This window comes from Pelodiscus sinensis, chromosome 32 (genome assembly GCF_049634645.1).
Source record: "Pelodiscus sinensis isolate JC-2024 chromosome 32, ASM4963464v1, whole genome shotgun sequence".
Lineage (NCBI taxonomy): Eukaryota > Metazoa > Chordata > Testudines > Trionychidae > Pelodiscus > Pelodiscus sinensis.
In genome coordinates this window covers 4,121,151-4,142,981 of record NC_134742.1, presented here as the reverse complement: position 1 = coordinate 4,142,981, position 21,831 = coordinate 4,121,151, and the positions used below count along the sequence as shown (strand labels likewise).

At 53.1% G+C, this 21,831-nt stretch overlaps 1 protein-coding gene across 3 annotated transcripts; it reads right to left on the bottom strand.

The window, feature by feature from the left end:
* Positions 1 to 1,306: 1,306 nt before the first annotated feature.
* Positions 1,307 to 21,057, bottom strand: LOC102462155 (butyrophilin subfamily 1 member A1-like). Of its 3 annotated transcripts, XM_075914143.1 has the most exons (9): positions 20,699 to 21,057; positions 17,228 to 17,341; positions 15,540 to 15,887; positions 13,277 to 13,561; positions 10,974 to 11,078; positions 9,921 to 9,941; positions 7,849 to 7,881; positions 4,141 to 5,571; positions 1,307 to 3,891 (listed from the first exon to the last, which is right to left on the bottom strand). In XM_075914143.1, exons 2-8 carry the CDS (start codon positions 17,322 to 17,324, stop codon positions 5,045 to 5,047), a joined length of 1,416 nt encoding a protein of 471 aa, XP_075770258.1. In that variant the 5' UTR covers positions 17,325 to 17,341; positions 20,699 to 21,057; the 3' UTR covers positions 1,307 to 3,891; positions 4,141 to 5,044. The 3 variants fall into 3 exon arrangements, with proteins under 3 accessions (XP_075770258.1, XP_075770259.1, XP_075770260.1); XM_075914144.1 differs by lacking the exon at positions 7,849 to 7,881; XM_075914145.1 differs by lacking the exon at positions 20,699 to 21,057 and having other exon boundaries at positions 15,540 to 16,060.
* Positions 21,058 to 21,831: the final 774 nt, after the last annotated feature.

Genomic DNA, 21,831 nt, shown 5'->3' with positions numbered 1-21,831 from the left:
ATTTGACGTTTAAATAGCATGAATAAAAAACAGACCATTTATTTCATAACTATAAACACGTGATTTTAATTTTATACATTGCATAATTTAAAAATAAACAGTTTATCAGAGTGGGTAAGGAAGGGCTGGGTATAGCAAGTGATGGACAGGAGGAAAATAGAAAGGGCGGGGCTTCAAGGAAGGGGCGGGGCAGTAGATCTTCGCCTGTTCTGAGATTTAAAAAGTGATCTTCAGTGTAAAAAGGTTGGAGACCACTGGTCTAGACAGTACTGGAGTCCAGCCATGAGGGCAGGGGCCTGGACTCGATGACCTCTCGAGGTCCCTTCCAGTCCTAGTATTCTATGATTCTAAGAACACTTGTACAAAAGAGGTCTTGCACAAAAAGCGTGCAGTGTAGACATAGCCTCATTGTACAAGAAATAAGGGAAGTCAGAGGAAGAGAGCTTTATTTTGACATAAGTGCTGTGTAGACATTCGCAATTTCAAAATCAGAAACACAACTGACACAGCTCACTTTTTGTAATTTATTTCGAGTTAATCCCTGCTGAGGAGATGCATCCTAACAGGGTCCAAGCAAGAGCTGGATAAATTCACGGGGGTTAGACCCTTCACTACCTATTAGCCAGGATGGGTAGGGATGGTGACCCTGGACTCTGTTTGGCAGGGGCTGGGAATGGGCGAGAGGGGAGGGATCACGTGAGAATTCCCTGTTTTGTTCACTCCCTCTGGGGCACCTGACATTGGCTACTGTGGGCCGACAGGACACTGGGCTGGATGGGCCTTTGGTCTGACTCCATATGGCCACTCTTATGTTCTTATGTCCTTAAAGAGCCCCTCCCCCCCGCTGCACCCAAGTGTGTCTGCATTGATACATACGTAGCAGCTCAGGTGTCCCCAGTACCTGAATCCAGTCGTGAGTTCATAGAGAATCTGAGTCCTTGGCTGTGTCTACACTGACCACATAACCCGTAATAGCTATGGAAATGAGAGAAGTCAGAATAGGGAAATGCACGGGGGATTTAAATATCCCCTGCGGGATTTAAATAAACATGGCCGCCGCTTTTTTCCGGCTTGGGGAAAAGCCGGAAAAGAGCGTCCAGACTGGCGCAATCCTCCGGAATAAAGCCCTATTCCGGAGGATCTCTTGCAACTAGGAATAAGAGATCCTCCGGAATAGGGCTTTATTCCGGAGGATCACGCCAGTCTGGACACTCTTTTCCGGCTTTTCCCCAAGCCGGAAAAAAGCGGCGGCCATGTTTATTTAAATCCCGCGGGGGATATTTAAATCCCCCGCGCATTTCCCTATTCTGACTTCGCTCATTTCCATAGCTATTACGGATTATGTGGCCAGTGTAGACACAGCCCTTGGGGGTGTCTACACTTGCAGCCTAATTTACACTAGGGAGGCTAATGTAGGCATTTGGAATTGCAAATCAAGCCCGGGATTTAAATATCCTGTGCTTGATTTGCATGTTCCTGGCCAGGCGCCATTTTTTGAAATTTACAAGCCTGGACTAACTGCCCGCGTCTACACGTGGCAGGGAAACGGGCGTTCAAAATAAATCCCTAAATCGAACTACCTGTTACTCCTTCTGCAATGAAGGCCTAGAAACCCTCCCCCCAAGAATGTGCCCAAGGACCCCAAGATTGGGGCAGGGAATGGGCCTCTGATTTGGTCCCATTGTTTGTCCTGATTTTATCCCTTCCCCTCTGGCTGTCCCAATGGACCAGATCTCTGCAAATCGCCTCCTACTGCTGCAGAGCTTCCAGCTTCTCCCCAACGCAGATTGGTTAATTCTGTGTCCTGCCACACTCACCTTTGCCTCTCCCCAGCCCAGCCCCCACCTCCACCTGTCCCCAGCCTGGCTGTTAGTTCTGCCCCTTCCCAGCCCCCACCTCATCCCTTCAGGCTTGTCTGCTCCCTGGGGCTGAAGTAGGTTTCTTCCACCTCCCTTCTCTGGATCTGCAGGGAGGAAAGGGAAGGAGCTTTCAGGGATCTAAGGGTATGTCTACTCTACAACGTTAATTCGAACTAACAGCCGTTAGTTCGAATTATCTTTAATAGGCGCTACACATACAAACCACTAGTTCGAACTTAATTCGAGCTAGTGGAGCACTTAATTCGAACTAGGTAAACCTCATTCCACAAGGACTAACGCCTAGTTCGAATTAAGTAGTTAGAATTAAGGGCTGTGTAGCCACTTAATTCGAACTAGTGGGAGACTAGCCCTCCCCAGTTTGCCCTGTTGGCCACTCTGGCCAAACCAGGGAAACTCGTCTGCCCCCCTCCCGGCCCCGGAGCCCTTAAAGGGGCACAATCTGGCTACAGTGTTTGTGCCAGTTGCAAGTCTGCCAGCACCCAGCCAGCAGACCCTGCACCTGGCATGGGATGAGCCAGCCACCCGCTGCCACCCAGCCCTCCACCTCTTCCCAGGACCAGGCTGGCGGCTCCCAGGAGCCTGCCCAGGGCCACAAGAGGCAGGCGCCCGCCTGGTCAAGTGCGGAGATCGTGGACCTCATTGAGGTTTGGGGGGAGGCCTCCAAATGTCCACAATCTCCACACTAGCCACAGGAACACGGCCGTCTACAGCCACATGGCTGCCAGCCTGGCCACCAGAGGCCACCAGCGCAGCCGGGAGCAGGTCCGCTGTAAAATCAAGGACCTGCGGCAGGCCTACTCCAGGGCATGCCAATCAGGAGCCGACCCAGAGACCTGCCCCCACTTTGAGGCCCTGGACATCATCCTGGGGGCTCACGCCGTCCATGCTCCCTGAGTGGTGATCGACCCCAGGGCAGAAGGACCCGTCCCGGACACCGAGGAGGAGGAGGAGGAGGAGCAGGAGGACACAGAGACCCAGGAGCCTGCAGAGAGCCTGCCCAGGACCCAGGACCCCGGAGGCACCCCACAGAGCACATCGCCTGTGTCATCCCAGGCCGGGGAGGGCTCCACATGTGAGTGCCATCATGCTCCCCTTATGTGTACGGGAGGGGTGGGGGGAGAGGGAGTACAAGGACTGTGCACCTGGGCCTTGCCCACCATGGAACAACAGCTGGGTGTCATGCAGGGGCCCTGACCTTGCAGAGGGGGGCTGGGTTTCACCCACCTTGTCCCCAGGGAGAATTGACCGCTGCTCGTTTCACCACAGCTGCACCACCTGGGACTGCAGGGCACACCAACCCGCCTGCAGCAGCCGCCCGCGCCCGGGCCAGCAGGAGAGCCAGGAACAAGGACTACCAGCGGCGGCACCTGCGGTTCCTGGATCACCAGCTCCGCACCCAGGACCACTGGGTCTGGGAGGACCTACAGCTGCGGCAGCGGAGTGGAGGCACTGGAGGAGCAGGGCCGTGCCCTCAGAGGCCACCTCCAGACCCTGGTGGACAGGTTCCTGCCTCCTCCTGCACCGACCCCTGCGGCTACCCCAGCTCTCGCTCCTCCTCCCACCTCTCCTCCCCCTCCTGCTTCCTCCGCACACCCCGTCTCTCCTGCCCCACCCACTCCCTCCTGATACCCCCGCCCCCACAGTGCTGCGAGACCAGAGAACCAGCAGGACCCCCAAGCCTGAGCTTTCCCTTCCCTTCCTCCCCTTCCACCCCTTTCCAGCTCCCTGTACACCCGTGCGTCGTGTGCCTTGCCTGACCAGCCCACATTAATGTCCGTGAACTGTCCTCGGTGGTCACACATGGCCTGCAGGACGGAGAAGTACCCCTTTCGGTTGACGTACTGGGAGGCCTGGTGCTCCGGGGCACGGATGGGGATGTGTGTCCCGTTGATGGCCCCCCCCCCCCCCCGCAGTTGGGGAAGCTGAGGGCGTCGAATCCCCGGATGACGGCGTCCGGGTCGGCGAGGCGGACCACCCTGCAGAGCAGCACCTGGTTGATGGCCTTGACCACCTGCAGAGAGACACAGCAAACCGCGAATCACTGAGGCGCCCTGGTGGCTGGGAGTGTTCATGCCCTGGCACTGCCCTGTGCCCCACTCCCGGAAGCAACCCCCCCGAGCGGCGTGTAGTACGGCCGGGACAGACCGACCCCTCCGGTGCAGGGCACTTTCACATCCTCTCCCCCTCCCCCATTTTACCTGGGGCGGCCCATCCCCTCCTTGCAGTTCCCCCCCGGCCCAGTGGCTGGTGGGTGCCGTACCTGCATGAGCACTGTTCAGACGGTGAATCTCCCCATGCTGAACTGGTTCCCGATGGATCGGTAGCTGTCCGGCGTGGAGCGCTTCCAGAGGGCGATGGCCACATGCTTCTGGAGGGGGATGGCGGGCCTCATTCGAGTGTCCCGTCGCTGCAGAGCAGGGGCGAGCCACTCGCAGAGCTCCGGGAAGGTGTCTCTCTTCATCCTGAAGTTCTGGGTCCACTGTTGGTCTCCCCAGCGGTCCAGGATGATGAGGTCCCACCAGTCGCTGCTGGTGTCCAGACGCCAGATGCTGTGGGGCACGCTGGCGTCCGGGCGCTACTGCGGCTCCTCCACGGCCCCCAGGGAGGCCAGGTGGAGAGGTAGGGGGCTGACATGCACCAGGTGGTGCCAGGCAGCCTCCAGCCATTGCTGGCAGGCTTGCAGCAGCAGGTCCAAAACCTGCACCAGAAAGCCCAGGGCGAGCTCTGGCTCCATGTTGCTAACTGCGGCAGCGACCCCAAAGGGAACCACCGACACAGACGGGCACAGAGACAAACACTTTGCTGTCTCTCGGCGAGGTAGGCAAGCAAGCGGAAAAGCTGAGAACCGGCTGTCCAGAGGGGATCCCTTTAAGCACGAGCCTCAGACAGCAGCCACACAAAGCAACTACTGACCTGATGCCCTGCCAGAACCCATTTCAGCTGCCCTTAAGTTCGCCCTAGTGTCCAATCAGTGTGGACGCGCTAGTTCGAATTAGCAAAACGCTATTTCGAACTAGTTTTTAAGTCTAGCTGCCTTAATTCGAATTAGCTTAGTTCGAATTAGCGCTGTCGTGTAGACATACCCATAGATATGAGGAGCCAGGGGCTGGGTACTGGGGAGTTCTCCAGGGTCACAGAGACTGGGGTGTGTGAGGCTAGAGGGGCTAGTGACAGGGAGACAGATGGAGCTCGATGTTTCTGTCCCACAACCAGATCCAGGGTCGGATTCTCTCCCCAGGGAGGGAGCCCGGCGGGAAAGTGAAGATCAGGGTCTCGGCACCAGCATTGATAAATGTCACCAGCCCCTGGTCACAGTCCAGACAAACCCGGATCCTGCTGGGGGGGCTCAGGGACAGAGGAGTGCGAAGGTCAGTGAGAGGCCTGAATTGATCCCACCACCGCTGAACAGCCCAGATCCCGCCCTTGGGGCTCAGGCTGATCCCTCCCTTCCTGCTCACAGACTCTCTGGCCACCCCCACAGCCCAGTATTGCCCATCCCCCACCCCCACCTCCACCTCCCAGTAATGTCTCCCTGAGGTGAAGCCCTCGCGGCCCAGCACGCAGCGCTCAGTGTCAAATCTCTCCGGGGTGTCGGGCAGTGGCTGTTTTGTCTCTCCCCATCTCACACATTTCCCATCCTCTGACAAGACGAACTGAGGATGTGCTGTGTCTGGATCCAGAGTCACGTTGGCTGGGGGGAGAGAATCAGAGTGTGAGGGGCAGAGCTTGGCCCTGGGGAGGGTTGAAGGCGTCAGGGACAGAATCTGCCCCAGCTGGGCAGTGACTCAGGGACTCTCCTGCCTCCAGGGGGTGCCCGGCTCTAGGTGGGGAGGAGCCCTGAGGTCTCGGCCCAGCCCAAGGGGCAGCTCACTCCCCGGCAGTGATCAGAGGGGCCCTGTAAAGGAGTCAAGCCGTGCTCCCCATGGGTATGTCTACACTACCCCGCTAGTTCGAACTAGCGGGGTAATGTATGCATACCGCACTTGCTAATGAAGCCCGGGATTTGAATTTCCCGGGCTTCATTAGCATAAGCGGGGAGCCACCATTTTTAAATCCCCGCTGCTTCGAACCCCGTGCAGCGCTGCTACACGGGGCTCAAACTAGGTAGTTCGGACTAGGGTGCCTATTCCGAACTACCGGTACACCTCGTTTCACGAGGAGTAACGGTAGTTCGGAATAGGCACCTAGTCCGAACTACCTAGTTCGAGTCCCGTGTAGCAGCGCTGCACGGGGTTCGAAGCAGCGGGGATTTAAAAATGGCGGCTCCCCGCTTATGCTAATGAAGCCCGGGAAATTCAAATCCCGGGCTTCATTAGCAAGTGTGGTATGCATACATTACCCCGCTAGTTCGAACTAGCGGGGTAGTGTAGACATACCCCATCAAAGGGCTACTGTCGCCCATTTTTATTGTTCACACCGGGCAAACCGGGACCCCTCAACACAATCCACGGCGAGAACCCAGCCGCCCCAAGTCCTTCTCAGAGCGCTGGACGCACGAGGGTGCCTTTTCAGCCGGCGGAGTAGGTGGGTTCGGGCCCGCCCCCTCTCCGAACCCCGGCCCAGGGCCCTGAAGGCAGGGACTTCCAGTCCCTCCCTAGCGGATGGGGGTGGTGCCCCAAAACACACCCGCTCACGGGCTCCACGACCCTGCCCTGGGCCGCTTCCTACTTCGTCCTTCCCGGGGGCCAGTCCCCTCCGCGTGCCCTTGCCTCACCTCTGCTCCTCGACTCCCCGTCCTCCACTCTCCCTCTGCTGCGGTGCCAGATGCAGTTTTAAATCCTCCGCCAGCCCTGCTCCCTGACGTCATCTCCTCTGCGTCGCCCGGCAGTCCCCCTCCCCCCGTGACGTCAGCCACCGGTGCCTCGCTAGTCCCTCCTCTCGGGGCGTTTCCCGGAGGCACCCCTTGCTCCCTGCTGCTAGCCGCGCCGAACCCAGACCTGCAGTTAGGCTCAGAGTCCCCACGGTGCGCGGACTGTCGCCCCAGCGCGTCCTCCTGCTCTCGCCTCTGTCACCCTGAGTGCGGGGTGGGAGCGCCCCGTCACAGGCCCTGACACTGGGGATCTGCCCCCCTCTCCCTGGGCCGGGGACAAGCGACTCTGGGCCGGGGACCCCAGAGGGATGGGATGGAAACTGCCTGATCAGGGCTGGCTGAATCCAGGCCCTGCCCTCGGCTGGGCCCCTCCCCATTGAAATGTCCCTGTGTCCCAACTGCCTCTGGGCAGGGTTTGTGATTCCCCCCGTGACAAGTCTCCCCCGCACGGCACGTCTGGGCTCGGCTCCTTTCCCACCGCCCTGGGGCTCTGGGATCATGCGGGGGGAGGAGAGGAAAAGGGGAACAGGACCAGAGCTCTGCTCTCAGCAGCTCCCCAGCTGCCCCTGTCTGTGCCCCGTGCCCTGGAGTCTGATCCGTCCCTTCCCCCGGCAGAGCAGGGACCCTCCCATGGACTCTTGGGTCCTCTGCCGGGGGCAGGAGAAAGAGCAACGTCCCTGAGTGCCCCAGAGTCCATGCTGGGCACAGCCCCATAGTCACTGGTGGGGGAGGGAGAGAAAGTCCCCTCTTGGACCCCCACCCACTCTCTCCTGTGCCAGAGAACAAGGGGAGCCTAAGGCCAAGATCTGTGAAGGAGGCCAAGCCAAGTCACGTCAAGCATGCAGGAGGAAGAGACACAGCCAGGAGGGAGGAACAAGGGGGCTGTCCTGAAGGGGAGCGGGTAGAGACCACTGACTGGAACCACATTGGATGGGATGGAAAAGGAGATCAAGGGGAGGGCTACATGGCTGGGACCAGGTTGCTGCCGGCACCACCTGGCAGACGAGTCGCGACTTTACAGCATCTTTGAACTGCAGCTGCTGGTGCTGATGCCCTGAAATCTCAGGCCCCAGCCTGCTGCCACCGTGATGGCAAAGGAGGCGCATTGTCACATGGGAGGGGACATCTGAACACTCACAAGCCATTAAGATCAATTACCTTCTCCTGTAGGGAATGCAAATTTTCTCCAGCCTGAAATCAAGCAGAGAAACCCAGCTGAGAGTGATGGGAGCAAATGCTCTCTCTCAGGGACAGCAAACCACAGCGCATGGGCCCCGCCTGTCCTGCCAACTCTTCTATCCAGCCCTAAGCTGCGCCCTCAGCCCCCTCTTTTTCTTACCCTCCCACACAGTCCCCACTCCTCATGCCACCTGCCCTGGGCTCCCACAGCTATGAGCAGAGAGCTGGGGGAGGGGTTGGATAGGGGGCAGGAATCGGGGGGGTGGGGTGGTCTGGAGAAAGGTGCAATGGGGGTTGGATTGGGGTGAGGAGTCCTAGGGGGGCAGTAAGGACCTGGAGAACAGGTGGGGGGAGGGTCAGATGGGGCAAGGCCTGAGCCATGCCTGGCTGTTTCCTTCCTTCCGTGGCCCTCCCTACAGTTTCTGTACCCTGATGTGACCTCAGGGCAAAAAGTTCTCTCACCCTTGCTACATACTCAGGATTCAACATCCTACAGATTGTCACAGCAAGTAAGTTGTAAGTTACAAATTTTACTAGGCTATGTCTAGATTGCCCGCAGTTTGCCTGAAAGAAGATATGCAAATTAGGTGCAAATTTGTTTTTTCAAAAAAAAAAAAAAAAATCCCAGTCTAGATGGGTTATTGCACACAAAAACCCTGTGGCGGCACAGGGAATTGGTATGCAGCCATTTCAGGTTTGTTAGCAGTGAAGCAAGAGTCAAGCTAACTAACCCTAACAACAGATCTCACCTCTCGCTTCTCACCTAGTTTTAGGAGATAAGGATAGAATGCTGACTCTGGCAGAGACCTTTCATAGATTTTCATAGATTTTAAGGTCAGAAGGGACCATTATGATCATCTAGTCTGACCCCCCGCACAGTGCGGGCCACAGAATCTCACCCACCCTCTCCTAAAATAATCCTCTCACCTATATTTAATCCTCTCACCTATAGATAAGGATCATCTGGGTGGAACTAAAATAACTGTTAGCCATTGGTGTTTGTAATGGGAAGGAGATTAATTGTTTCTTGTTATTATATGTAATGGACAGTATATAAACTACTTCATAATTGCTTGTATTCGAAGATCTGCCTTGGGGGTGGTGGTGGGGGTGGTGGGAGGGGAGCTCCTGCTCCCCCACCCCCATCGGAATCAGTTTTTCCCTTGCTGCAGCTCATAATAAAACTGCCTTTGGCTACTTGTTGCTTACAAAACACAGAGTGAAGGCTTGTTTTCTTCCACAACCCCCTTTTCTGAAAGAACCCTTATTCCTCAAAAAATGAGGTTTACAGGGTTCTTCCGAAAAAGGTCATTTTTGTGTAACACCCCGCGCCGTATCTAGACTACTTTTTGGAAGTCAGAAGTTACAAGTTTTACTAGAAATGTCAAATAAATAAATCAGAAAAAAAATGAGAGCTACACAAACACTGCACGAGCCTTGCGGTTGGGTTGTTTTGTATTTCAAACATCTCCATTGCCTGTGGAATTAGTCCTATTAAGTTACAATCAAACTTTACCTAAAAACATGTTACATTTGCAAACAAGCCAAGAAAACCTATTGAAAGCAACTTCCTGCTCTTGTTGAGATCAATGACACCTGCCACTGAATCCTGTGGCTAGAGGGGTTATTCTAAAAAATGTACAAGTATACGGGGCCAGGGTTTCTTAGATTAATCTTTGTGCACTTGCTTTTTCTTTGATTACTCGTCATAGAACCTCCCCCTCTCAGAACTGTTCATCTATCTTGACCAAAAGATGATTCGCATCATGTTATTTCATTTGATTTAATTGAATTTTCAGAACTAAGTTAAGGCTCAACTTCTATTTCTATTCAAATAGCAGTACATTTTAGTAGCTCAGAATACTCTCTCAAATGACCTATTGGCGTGAGAATTCTCCTGCTTACTCTGAGGCCACCATTCGTTTTTAAAGTTATATTATAAACATGACACAAACCCAACAAAACCAACCCCTGACGGAACAAGCGCCTTGGTGAGGACACACCTTAGCACAACAGGGTTTACATGTAGGGAGAAGGCAAATGACACTTACTGAGTTCTGCTGCCTGGTTCTCTAAAAAAAACAAAAACAAAACAAAACAAATGAATCAATGATTAGTGGGTGGGGGGGGGGGTTCTCCTTCCAGGATCTACATGCAGGGTGGGGTTTCCAACACTGCCTAAGTGACAAGGGCGCAGGAGTCCCGATGTCCCTACATCACTTAGGCAGCTTTGGAAATCCCACTTGCCAAGGGTCAGACACACGATGGCTGAAATTGGTCTGTGCTGGGCAGGGCTAATGCAAGACCCCCTGTACCACTCAGTGCCTGCGCAGGCAGAGTGGCTGTGAGCCAGGGCCCCCTAGTAACTATTGATCTTGTCTGAAAGTCTATACAGTTGTCTGTGTGTGTGTCTTTATAAAGCATATGCTAACTGCTTCTCCACTATCTTCTTAATAGACACGGTGTGTTGCCTTCTCTCCTGAAAAATAACAAAGGGAGACCAGAAACAGACGGGAGTGACCCTGGAGAATGTGGAGAGGGAAGACGGAGCAGGATGCAGATACCTGCTGTGATCTGGGTCTCTGGTACGGCCCAATCGCCTAATGTCTTCTCCCTTCAATCCCATCCCCCCTGCGTGTCCATAAGTGCCAACCACCCGGCCGGCTTCACTTGGGACAAGCCTGTGTCTGGCACAACCCACCCACACAATGAGTGAGGGGGAATGAAACCTCCATAGGCCCAGGCCTGGGCTCCCTGGCTCCTTGCTGTGGCATTGGGTGGGGGAGGCCCAGCTGGCGCAATAGGCCCTGCTGCAAAGGTGGGTGGGGATGGTCCAGAGCAGTGGACTGAGCTTTTCACTCCATCCCCCAGTGCTGCCATCAGGTCCTGGGGAGTCGTGCCCTGAGCCTGCAGCCAGGGGCTGCTGCCGACGATCAGCCCACGGACAGAGGGGAACCTCAGTGGCATTTCCAGCCCTGCGCTGTGGGGGTGGGGCAGTTCTAAGCTCCCCTCATGCCAGGCCAAGTGTCAGATCTGTCCCTATGCGTGCGGCTTTGACGGAAATCCCTTGTGAACGTCCCTGTATTTCCTGCTCCAACATTTACCTTTGATTCTGAAGAGATAAACACTCAGGGCAAAGGAGCCCAGCAAAACCACCAGGGTCATTCCCAGAGACACCATCCAGGGATTCACCTTAGGGAAAAAGGGATCTGAAAAACACAAGCCCAGAGGCACCCACATTACTCAGTAAGCAGGGACAGAGCTCGGATGACTCCGCTGTGTGTAAGGCCACCCCCGTGGGACCAGTCTTACAGAAAGGAGGGAATATGGCCCCATCGGCACGGCACTAAACACTTCAAACCAACCAATAGAGCCACCACACTTGTGCATTGGTGTATAAGTGAGCCTGGCTTGGCATGCAATGAAAGACAGCGCTCTCTGGTATGTCTACACTGCAGGGTTTTTTTGAAAAAATGGCCATTTTTCCAAAAAAAACTTCACTTACATTCATGCTGCAATCATGTTCAGAAAAAAACTGAAAAGAACAGAGGGGTTTTTCCGACATTGGTAAACCTCTTTCTACGAGGAAGAAGCCTTTTTGGGAAAGAGCTCTTTTGCAAAAAAGCGTGTGTGGATGGGGAAGAGGGAGTTCTTTCGGAAGAAGAGGAAAGAGGAAAAAGCACAGGTGGCCTGGTGGCCACTCCGCTACCAGGCTGACATGTAAGAGAAAGTCTGTTCAGTGTGGACGCTATCTGTCAAAAAAGCAGATCGCTTTTTCAATGCACTTTTACTCTCTTTTGGAAGAAGTTTTGTCAGAAGATCTCTTGTAGAAAAACTTTTTCCAAAAGAAGCCTGCAGTCTAGACAGCCTCCCTCCAGTCCCAGGGGCAGTGGGATGGGACTTGTGAACTCTGCAGTAGGAACCTAGACAAGCCCTTTCCCCTCTCTGTGGCTCCATTTCCTGGCCAGTCTTTCTGGTGTGCTGATTTTTTAGACACTTTTTCTTTGTAGCAGGCACTGACTGTTACTCTATGGTTTTGAGCAGAGCACAGCACAGCGGGGCTACTGTCTCATAGGAGCTATCTAACACAGGAACAGCTGCTAGTAACAGGTCTGAGTGTTCAGCGTTAAAGTCTCTGATCACCCGGTGTTATGCCAGGGAGCACAAGGCTGTTAGTGTTAAAGAACACTCAGAAACTACCAGGTGGTCTGAAAACAACAGCTTGTAGATCCACTATTTCCCCCCATAATCTGTCAACGAATCATAATCACAATTCATCACAACCACTGTGCGGGAAGCGATTCATGATTTGTGGTTCTCACCTTAAACCTCAGGTCTAAACCCTTTCTTCAGCCCACGAAAGCTCAGGATCCCATCTCCATGTTTTGTTAGTCTTTAAAGTGCTACCAGACCATTGGTTGTTATTTAAGTTTTTCCTGTCACATAGCTCCCCCCGATGCTTTTCTGCAACAGAAAACATCTCTGACAGCGGAGCTGTGTGAGTCGGGGTTGTGACATTTTATTCTGACCAAAGCTCGACTGCAGTCACAGTTATACTGGAAAACCAGCACTCACACGCCTGTATAGGTTATGTCGGTGTGGGTATCTGGCAGAAGATAGACCAGTGTTTCTCAACCAGGGGTACAAGCACCCTAGGGGTACTTGAGAGAAGTCTGAGGGTACGTCAACAACTGAAATTTGGAGAAAACTAAATTTTTGTTTTAAGTTTTACAGTGCTTTATTATTTTTGTACTTTTTACACCCAAAAATTTCATCGCCCGCCTGGCTACGATGAAGTTGTTGAAACAAATGTGTTGTAATGGTAGAAAAAAATTGTGTGTGTCTGAAAACTGTCGATACTGGGGGTAATTATAACTTTTTTTTTAAAAGAAAGGGGTGCGTTATAAAAAAGGTTGAGAAACACTGAGACAGACTAGCAAAAGTACAGCTTAGTACTGCTGTGTCCACAGCAGTGTTCCCAGTAAGCTGTGTGCTTGGGCAGCCACTAGGGAGAGTTTCAGATGCCACCAAACTGATTAGCAGAGTGCACAGAGCACCCTCTGCCAGCAGGATGTGTTTCTACTGGCGGTGTACATTTGCACATTCCATTGGTGCACGTAACATTTATTCTGCACATGAATGGAAAATATAGACAGAACACTGGCCCACACTAGATATGTTTTGCAGGTAGCATTGTATTGGCCAAATCTTCTTAGTGTAAACAAGACTTAAATTATGTATGTGCAGAAAAAAAAAAAGTCACACCATTACCTAACTAGGTTTGAGGAAGGAAGGGAGGGAGTGTTTTTTCTGAAAAAACGCACTGTATTTAATCTGATGAGTTTAGGTTGTTGTCTTTCTTGTTTTTCTGTTGCTGCTCAGTGTGTGGGTTTTGATGGTCACTGACCTGATATATAAGATAATGCTGATTCCTTTTCTTGGCTGAGGCGGGTGTTCCTGACCAAACAGGACAAGTTCCGATTTGAATTTTTCATTATAATTGCAGAAGTTTCTGTTTCATACAGTCCATTGGCTTCTTGGGAATTTGTGAGAGAGGCTGAAGGAAAGGCCTGTCCATTCAAATCTCTCCATATCACCTCAGGCTCTGGGTACCACCCAGCTGACCGGCACACCACTCGGATCCCTCCATCCTGGTAATCCTCAATAGACATATGAGGAGCAGAGCCTGAAGCTAGAGACAAATGTGTAAATCCATGTTGGTTTTTGCACACACTGAGCCTAGAGAATAAGAAATTAAACTTCCCCTTTATTCTCAAATACCGATGGACTCAGGGAAGTAGATGAGCAAGTAACTAATTATTTCATGGAGGGGATGGAAAGCTTTTTCCTCAATATTGTTCCCTCCCAAGATCCACACAGACATGCCATTTTTGGACTATAGGAAATTCTTTAATTGAACATTTAATTTAGCACTAGGGGTATGTCTACACTGCCACCGTAGTTCGAAATAGGGTGGCTAATGTAGGCATTCAAACTTGCAAATGAAGCCCGGGATTTAAATATCCCAGGCTTTATTTGCATGTTCCCGGGCGCTGCCATTTTTAAATGCCCTGTACTTCGAACTACCTGCCCGCGGTTACACACTATGAGATTCCATTTTCTCCAGCGCTCATGGACTCAGGGAAATAGATGAATAAGCAACTAATTATTTCATGGAGGGGATGGAAAGCTCTCTCCTCAGTATTGTTCCATCCAAAAATCCACACAGACATGCCATTTTGAGACCATTGGAAACCCTTTAATTGATCCTTTAATTCAGCACTAACAGATTTTGTAAAAAAAACCTGAGAAAAATCAAGCTTGTATTTCAAATGTGCCTTCAGGTGAAACGTCACTGCCTAGATTATGGAAGCTCTTCTACCTGGCCCTGTAACTACAGAACTAAAGCAGAAGGGGAAAAATATCTGGACACCTACTAGAGCATAATCATCTGACTGATTAAAATGAATAAATAGCCTCAGGGACACACAAGAGTCTCTATGGGCGGTGAGGTGTGGGGCAAAGGAAATGAGGGTGGGGCTGGGGAGAAACTCAGGTACTCCTGCTACTCTGGGTCCCGACCTAGGGATCCTCTGGCAGCTGCCTTGCCCTGCCCTGTACTCCCCTCCACTGCCTCTCGTTCCCTGGGCCACCTCCCCTGTGGTCTTTTGCACCTCCTGGCCTTGTAGCAAGGCCACTGTCAGGCAGGGATCTCCAGCCCCCCTAAACCTGTCCAGCCCTGCTCTACTGATGGTGCCTTCTCCAAGGGAACCACACCCTGCCCCTTCCTTGGCCAGGGCCTCACTGACTCTCTCTGTGGGGCAGCTCTCTCTCTATAAGGCTGTCCCATCAAGCTGCACCCTGCTCGGCTCTTTCAAAGCCCTCCCCAATAGGCCAGGGCTCTGCCCAGGCTCCCCCAGCCTCCATTGACCCTTCCCAGCCAGTATGGGGCCGTCGCCCCCCCACTGAAGGGCATTTGCATATTTGGCCAATTATCTCAGGAAACAAAAAATCATTCCTGGGCATTAGATTTAACCATGTGACCATGGGAAATCAGGTTTCGTGTCTCTGTTTTGGCCCATTTACCACACCCAGAAAGCGTAAGGTGGAAGAGTGAGATGAGTCTTGATGAAGAAGGTGTAATAATTCAGGGGCACTTTCTTCAATTTGGTACAAGTAAGTGAGTCACCTCAGCAACAGACCGTGGGTAAAATGCTCACATTCAATTCAGTCGGCGCCATTCCCCAAGGGTATGTCTACACTACCCCGCTAGTTCGAACTAGCGGGGTAATGTATGCATACCGCACTTGCAAATGAAGCCCGGGATTTGAATTTCCCGGGCTTCACTTGCATAAGCGGGGAGCCGCCATTTTTAAAACCCCGCTGGTTCGAACCCCGTGCAGCGTGGCTACACGGGGCTCGAACTAGGTAGTTCGGAATAGGAATCCTAGTTCGAACTACCTAGTTCGAGCCCCGTGTAGCCGCACTGCACGGGGTTCAAACCAGCGGGGTTTTAAAAATGGCGGCTCCCCGCTTATGCTAATGAAGCCCAGGAAATTCAAATCCCGGGCTTCATTTGCAAGTGCGGTATGCCAACATTACCCTCCTAGTTCGAACTAGGAGGGTACTGTAGACATACCCCAAGAGACGTACAGACACACGCTACTGACCTGCCACCTTTAGTTCCAGTTGCGCTTCTTCATAAAAGGCGCCATCTTGAACAAAACAGCTGTACTGCCCCTCGTCAGAAAGCCTGACATGGAGAATTTTCAAGGCAACTTTCCCCTGGGTCAGACCATCTTTCAAGAGCTCTGTCCTCCACTGGTATTCCGGCATCTGCTGCTCGTACTGGTCCTTTCTATCGCTATAGCGATGGACAAATGAGGAGCGTTCAGACCGGAACCAAGTCACCTCCATGTTCTCAGCGCTCATCCTGGGGGTCAGCTGACAGGGTAACACGATCTCCTCCCCCACCACGGCTGTGACAGGGCGGTCAGGTCCCACCACTGTAAATTGTGCTGTGGAATGTCCCAGGAGAGAAGGGAGAAAAGCTCAGAGAGAAGATCTTGTCCATTCAGTCAGTGGCACACACAAAACCGGTCCTGTTTGCTGTAGTTTGTATTCCCTGGAGATACTGAGAAGAGACCCGGCACAAGGAGATGCCACCAGCCAATGGGCTTTACAGGCCAGGCTAAAGAGAGACCCCAGCTGAGAGAGCTAATATCAGAGAGAAGATTCTGCCACCTTGAATGTGGCCACCACCAGAGCAAGTGTCTGACCCACAGCATCCCTGTGGCACAGCAAGGAGCAGGGTGACGGGATTTCCTTTAACATTCCCCATTTTTTACTTATTCTTTTGTTAATGGGTTGCTGATTTATAATGGATCTTTGCTCTGAGCTGTACGCACGGCTCAGTGAGTCAGGGAAGTGCCCAGTGCAGAGACAGCACCCGGAGTGAGGGCAACTTATCCCCTCCCTTAGATTTAGTCCTGCAGGAACCCTGGGCCCAGCCTTGCCACATGGGAAAGTGGAAGTGGAGCCACATGGGAAAGTGAACTCGAGGTCAGGGAGGCCGCTGGGGCTGTGTCTGCACTAACAGGTGATTTCCAAATAATAATTAATTCCCCAAATAACTATTTGAAATAAGCTTTTTCCTCTTCCCAAGCAGGCGTTATTTCACAATTAACTGGCTTGGTCGTGCGGACACTCACCTTGTTATTTCGAAATAAGGGGAGTTGTTTTGCAATAACTCCCCAGTGTAGACATGCCCTGAGTAAAGACGTTGGAACGAGGACTCAGATCGTATCACTAGACCATTTCACCCGGGTAGTACAGAAGCCAGGAGCGTTCCACAGTAGCAGGACCATCCCCTCACTTACACTGAGCTTGCTGTGTTACGTTTACACGCTGTGGGTACAGCTACACCACACGCTTCATTCGAAATAGTGCGTCTACACTGCAGGGAAGCCTCAAAACTAGTCTGAGGTAGACTCATAGAGGTGCTACCTCAATTTAGAGCCCCAGGAGGCACTGGAGAGGAATAACTTCGAATGGCCGTGGTGAGGGGCTATTTTGAAAAAGCAGCAGTGGAGCATCTACACACGCCTTATTTCAAAATAGCTATTGTGGAAGAGGCATTATTGCTCATGGAATGAGATTTACAGATTTTGGAATAAGCCTCCCATAATTTTGAAATTATTTTGAAATGTGCAGATGCCTGCATTGTTATTTTGAAATAACAGTGCGGTGTAGACACACCCTGTGAAATTCCACTGACTCAGTTGTGCATGTTGTTAAGACACTTCTGGGACTTAAACAAATCCTCTAAGAAACAGCAGCATCCAGCGCAGGGTCCTACCTGATTCCATGCTGTGGACATAAGTCAGGAAGAAAACAAGAAAACCAGGCAGAGGGGAGCTAGCTCTGGTGCTGTGGCAGATGGAGGGAACCTTCATCTTCCCTGAAACTTGATCTAGACAATAGGAAGGAGAAAACAAAATCTTACCACAGTGAGCAGGACACTGATCAACATTAAGGCCAAGTCTACACCAGCAAGTTACTGTGCAGTAAATCAGCCCCCGGCGCTGTGATGTTCAAGGTGTTCACACAGGCAAGGCACTTACAAATCCCTTATTTCAAAATAACGGGCCACTTATTTTGAAATATGGACTTCTGCTTTCCTCGGGGAATAGTGTTAATTTTGAAATAGCGATTTCAAAATAGCACTAGTGTGGACACTCCAGTGCCATTATTTTAAAATAACTGCTCCCCAGAGGAATTTGAACTAATTACTCCTCAGGGCTTCCCGGAGCTCTCAGTCAGGGTAGCACATTTTCATTAACGGAGCCTGCCTTGGACTATTTTTGAGGCTTCCCTGTACAGGGCGTCCCCGCTTTACGTCTCCCCAGTATACATCGGTTCCGCACTAATGTCGTTGACCCTTGTAGGAACAGTTGCGCTATTCATCCTCCCATTCCCCACTCTTACATCGTGCAGAAAAAAAAGAGACCAACTCGTACAAATGGAAGTCAGCCACGGGGGAAAAATATCCCCGCTTTACATTATTTTGCTCCATATCCCCGTGTTTTGGAACATATCTTGGGTGTATAACGGGATGCCCTGAAGTGGGAACTATTTTGATGTTGTAAAATCAGAAGTTATTAAGTCAGATTTTGTGATTTTGAAATCATGTCCTAGTGTAGACACGGTCTCTGGGTGCACTAACTCTGCAATCACTGCACTCTGCCACATGCAACAGCCTCCTTCCCCTCCCCTCCAGTAGGGTAGGTAGGGCAGCTGAGCTAGCTTCCGGGGGCGCCCGACCCCTTCCTTTCCACCTACCCTCTCCCCACCCCCCCCACGAGACCACCTCTGCTATGTGGGATCTTGGTCTGGCGGCACCATCTCCTCCTCCTCCGGGCTGCCTTGAGACCTGGGCTGCCACGGGGTGGGGCATGCTTGGGTTGGCAGGTTCAGCAGAGGCCACCTGTGGTGCTATTTTTTAATACCCAAGTCCCAGTCCCAGCGGGTGATTCTAGCTCCAGCTGGAGTCAAGTGGCAGCCACACGATGTGTGTTCCAGCTGGGTCAGTCTCACCGGAATGGGTCTCCTAAATTTGCTGCTTAACTCCAGCTGGTGCCAGGCAGCCTGTTGTGACCGAGATCATAGTACTAAAAATAGCACCATGGGCAGCCTCTGCTCCAGTCTCAGCATGCAGTTCCACACTGGGAGCAGCTGGGACCGAGACTGCAGTAATAGCATCACAGCCCCAGGGCTGGTCAACAACATTTTGGCCCTCTGAGGTGGGGAGCTCAAATGATGCCCCCCCCATGTACCCTTTTCTCCTGCCTCCTTGTTATGTCTCTTGTGCCCTCCTTCCTCCAGCACCACACTCCACCATCTCTGTGCATCTAGAGCAGAGAGAATACATCTGAACCAGACACAATGTTTTACAAGTGGTATCCCACCACACACACACACACACACACACAGAAAGAATGGCAACTGAGGCAGTCGCCTCAGTTTGCCTCATGGTAAGCCCAGCCTTGTGCAGCCTGGCTCCAGCCTCACAAACTTCTTTGCACATGGAAGGCAGAAGGTGAGAGAAGGGGAAGGGGGGCAAGGAGAGGAAGGGGCTTGTGCCAAGGGGAGGGAGGCAGGGCAGAAGAATAAAGGGGCAGGCACCAAGGGGCAGCATGGAGGACAGACAAATGCAAGGGGAGCAAGAGGAGACAATTAGGAAAAGGGCAGGGGGGAGGAGAGAAGGGAGGAGACAACATGATGCTAATAGAGGAAAGGGGAGGGACAATGGAGGCAAGAGGGAGGAAGAGAGAAGGGGAGGAGTGGGTGCCCAGAGAAGAGGGGTTGAAAGGAGGGGTGGGTGTGAGGAAGGTAGGGAATGGAGCAAGTCATGTGTGAGGGCGCAGAGGGTCATGAGGAGAACTGGGGCAGAGGGTGGTGAGGGGGTGGGCACCAGGGAGAAAGGGGACAAGGAGGGCAGGAGGTGAGGGAAGAGGGAGGCAACAGGAAGGTGCAGGGTAAGGGAAGATGGAGGTGCCAGTGGATTGTGGGGGTGAAATAGAAGGACACTGGAGGAGAGGGATGGGCACCAGAGAAGAGCACTGGGTAGAGGAAGGTGTTAGGACAGGGGATGAGGATGGGTAGCTACAGCTGATCAGAGTGGGGCTAGAGGAGGAGAGGGCAGAGGGGGAAGAGAAGGGATAGTGCAGAGGAGGTGGGCAGGTCCACAAAGGGCTGAGGGGAGTGGGAAGGGCAGGAACCAGGACAGCAAAGGGGGGTGAGCACAGCAGCTGGCAACATGATCACCATAGGTATAGTCTGGTCTTGTATTGTCTGCAGGGGCACTTGGACCCCTTCTACAGCAGGATGCTCAAAGCCAGTGAAACTGCCCCCAAACTTTTTACCTCACCCCTCTTCCTCTCTGTCCATGCCCCCAAACTACATTTTGCTTCTAGGATTTATTAATACTTATTTTTCAATGAAATTGATGCTAAATGGAAAAAAACTTAATTGAGAACACCTACTGGAAAAGAATACAAATATTTATTCGCTTTATCCTCTCTCAAAGGACAAAAGGGAGCAAAATGAAAACTGAAAGAAAGAAAAACCCAAAATATTTCGAGTTCAACAACACGATTCAAATCAAACCAAACCATAACATGCCATTTCCCAGCCAACGCTACAATTTTTGAAGAGCTGGCCTCCTTCCTCAGGTTTCCTCGGGATATTGCAACTTCAGTGGCTTGTCACACAGGAGGAAACGATCCGTTTCACGATGTCTAATACATTTCCCTGTGTCAGTGTAGCCCGGAGTCCCCACTCGGTGCCAGCCTTGAGCACAAGATCAGCTGCAGGCACGTGCAGAAGGAACCAGCTGCAGTTTGCTGCCCTGGCTGGTTCCCGGTAGGACTCTATTGGGCTTTACAAACCCAAGAGGATTCACCTCCACCAGCAAGAGGCGGAAAAGCGCAGCGAGAGCGGGCGGGAAACGAGACTTCGCGCAGCGAGGGGCCTGACTCCGCAGTCTCGGGCGGGATTTGTCGCAGGTGGCCCCGGGGAACAGGAGCGGGCGCCCTGCTCTGAACAACACGCAAGAGGCAGAATTTCCCAACCCAGCCGGCGGGCAGAGGGACACCCCGGGGCACCCTGTGGAGATGGGGCCGGAGACCTCTCCGAACGGGGCACCCGGGCCGGTCCCGCAGGAGCGGGGCCAATAGTCGCAGGGAGGCTCCCGCCGGGTGTTTCCAACCATCTGCCCGAGCGCCGCGCGCTCCGAGGCTCGACCAGCCCCACTGGGAGCAGCACGTACCGGGCTGGAGCCCCTGGGCGCGGGACGCTCTGCCGGGCGCGGCCGGGCTCCCTGTCCAGGGCCGGGCCCGCTACGTGCCGCCGGGCTGGGCCCCGCTGCTCGGCTCCAGCCGGGGCGCTCCCAGGCCCGCAGGGTCCCCGCGCGGCGTTTGCTCCGGGAGACGTTCGAACCCGGTCACGTGGACAGGCTGGACCCCCTCGCTCCCCCGGGGGCGCAGGCCAAGAAGCGGGGGCGCGGGGCGGAAAGTGAAAGTGGAACTTCCAAACCCCGTCACGTGGGCAGGCTGGACGCCGCCCTGATAGAGACACTCGGGGGCGGTGCCCCCTGCTCGCTGCGCTCAACTCCCGCGGGACGCGCAGCCCCGGTTGCCCCCAGCCACGACCCAGAGGCGCCGATAGCATTTCCAGCCTGTCACGCGGGGAGCCTGGAGACCCCTCTTGAAAGACGCCGCACCCCACGCGTATCTGCACCGACACGTGCTCAGTGTCCCGGGTGCAGGAATCCAGGCGGGATTTCAGTGGGAATCTTCGCCCTGCTTTTGCGGATTATAATAAACCAAATAGCAAACAACCCCGCCCCCAACAACAGCAAAGCAGCCCCTCCTTGTCGTTCCCAAAATCCATTTCCTGCCGAGCTCTCAGAGGGAGAACACACCAGACACCAAAGTGGTGGGAACAGATTGAAGAGAGGAAGTCACTCACCTGGGGCAGTAACCACAGTTCTTCCAGAGGTATGTCCCTGGGAGTGTCAACGACACTGTTGGTGTCCGGTCATCCTGGCACCGTAAATCAGAGTTTTCAGTAATTGGCTGGACCTCGCATGCCTAGTGGGCGCCTCCTGCTGTTCACACCCTTCTGCTCATGGGCATAGCCTAGCTCCCGCTAGAGCCCACCAGAGCATCTGAAAAACACAGTTAAAGAGGAAGACTCCAAAGCAGATGAGGGCGGGTAGTAGAGCACCCACAGGGCACACGTCTCAAAGAACCATTGTTATTGCACCAGACGAGTAACTTCTTGGAGCAATGTTCCCATAGGTGCTTCACTGTTGGTGACTTCATAGTAGTTCCTGGAAAAATACAACACAAGAGAGCACCTGGAAGGTGGGTCTCAGAGACATGGTCTAACAGCTGTTGA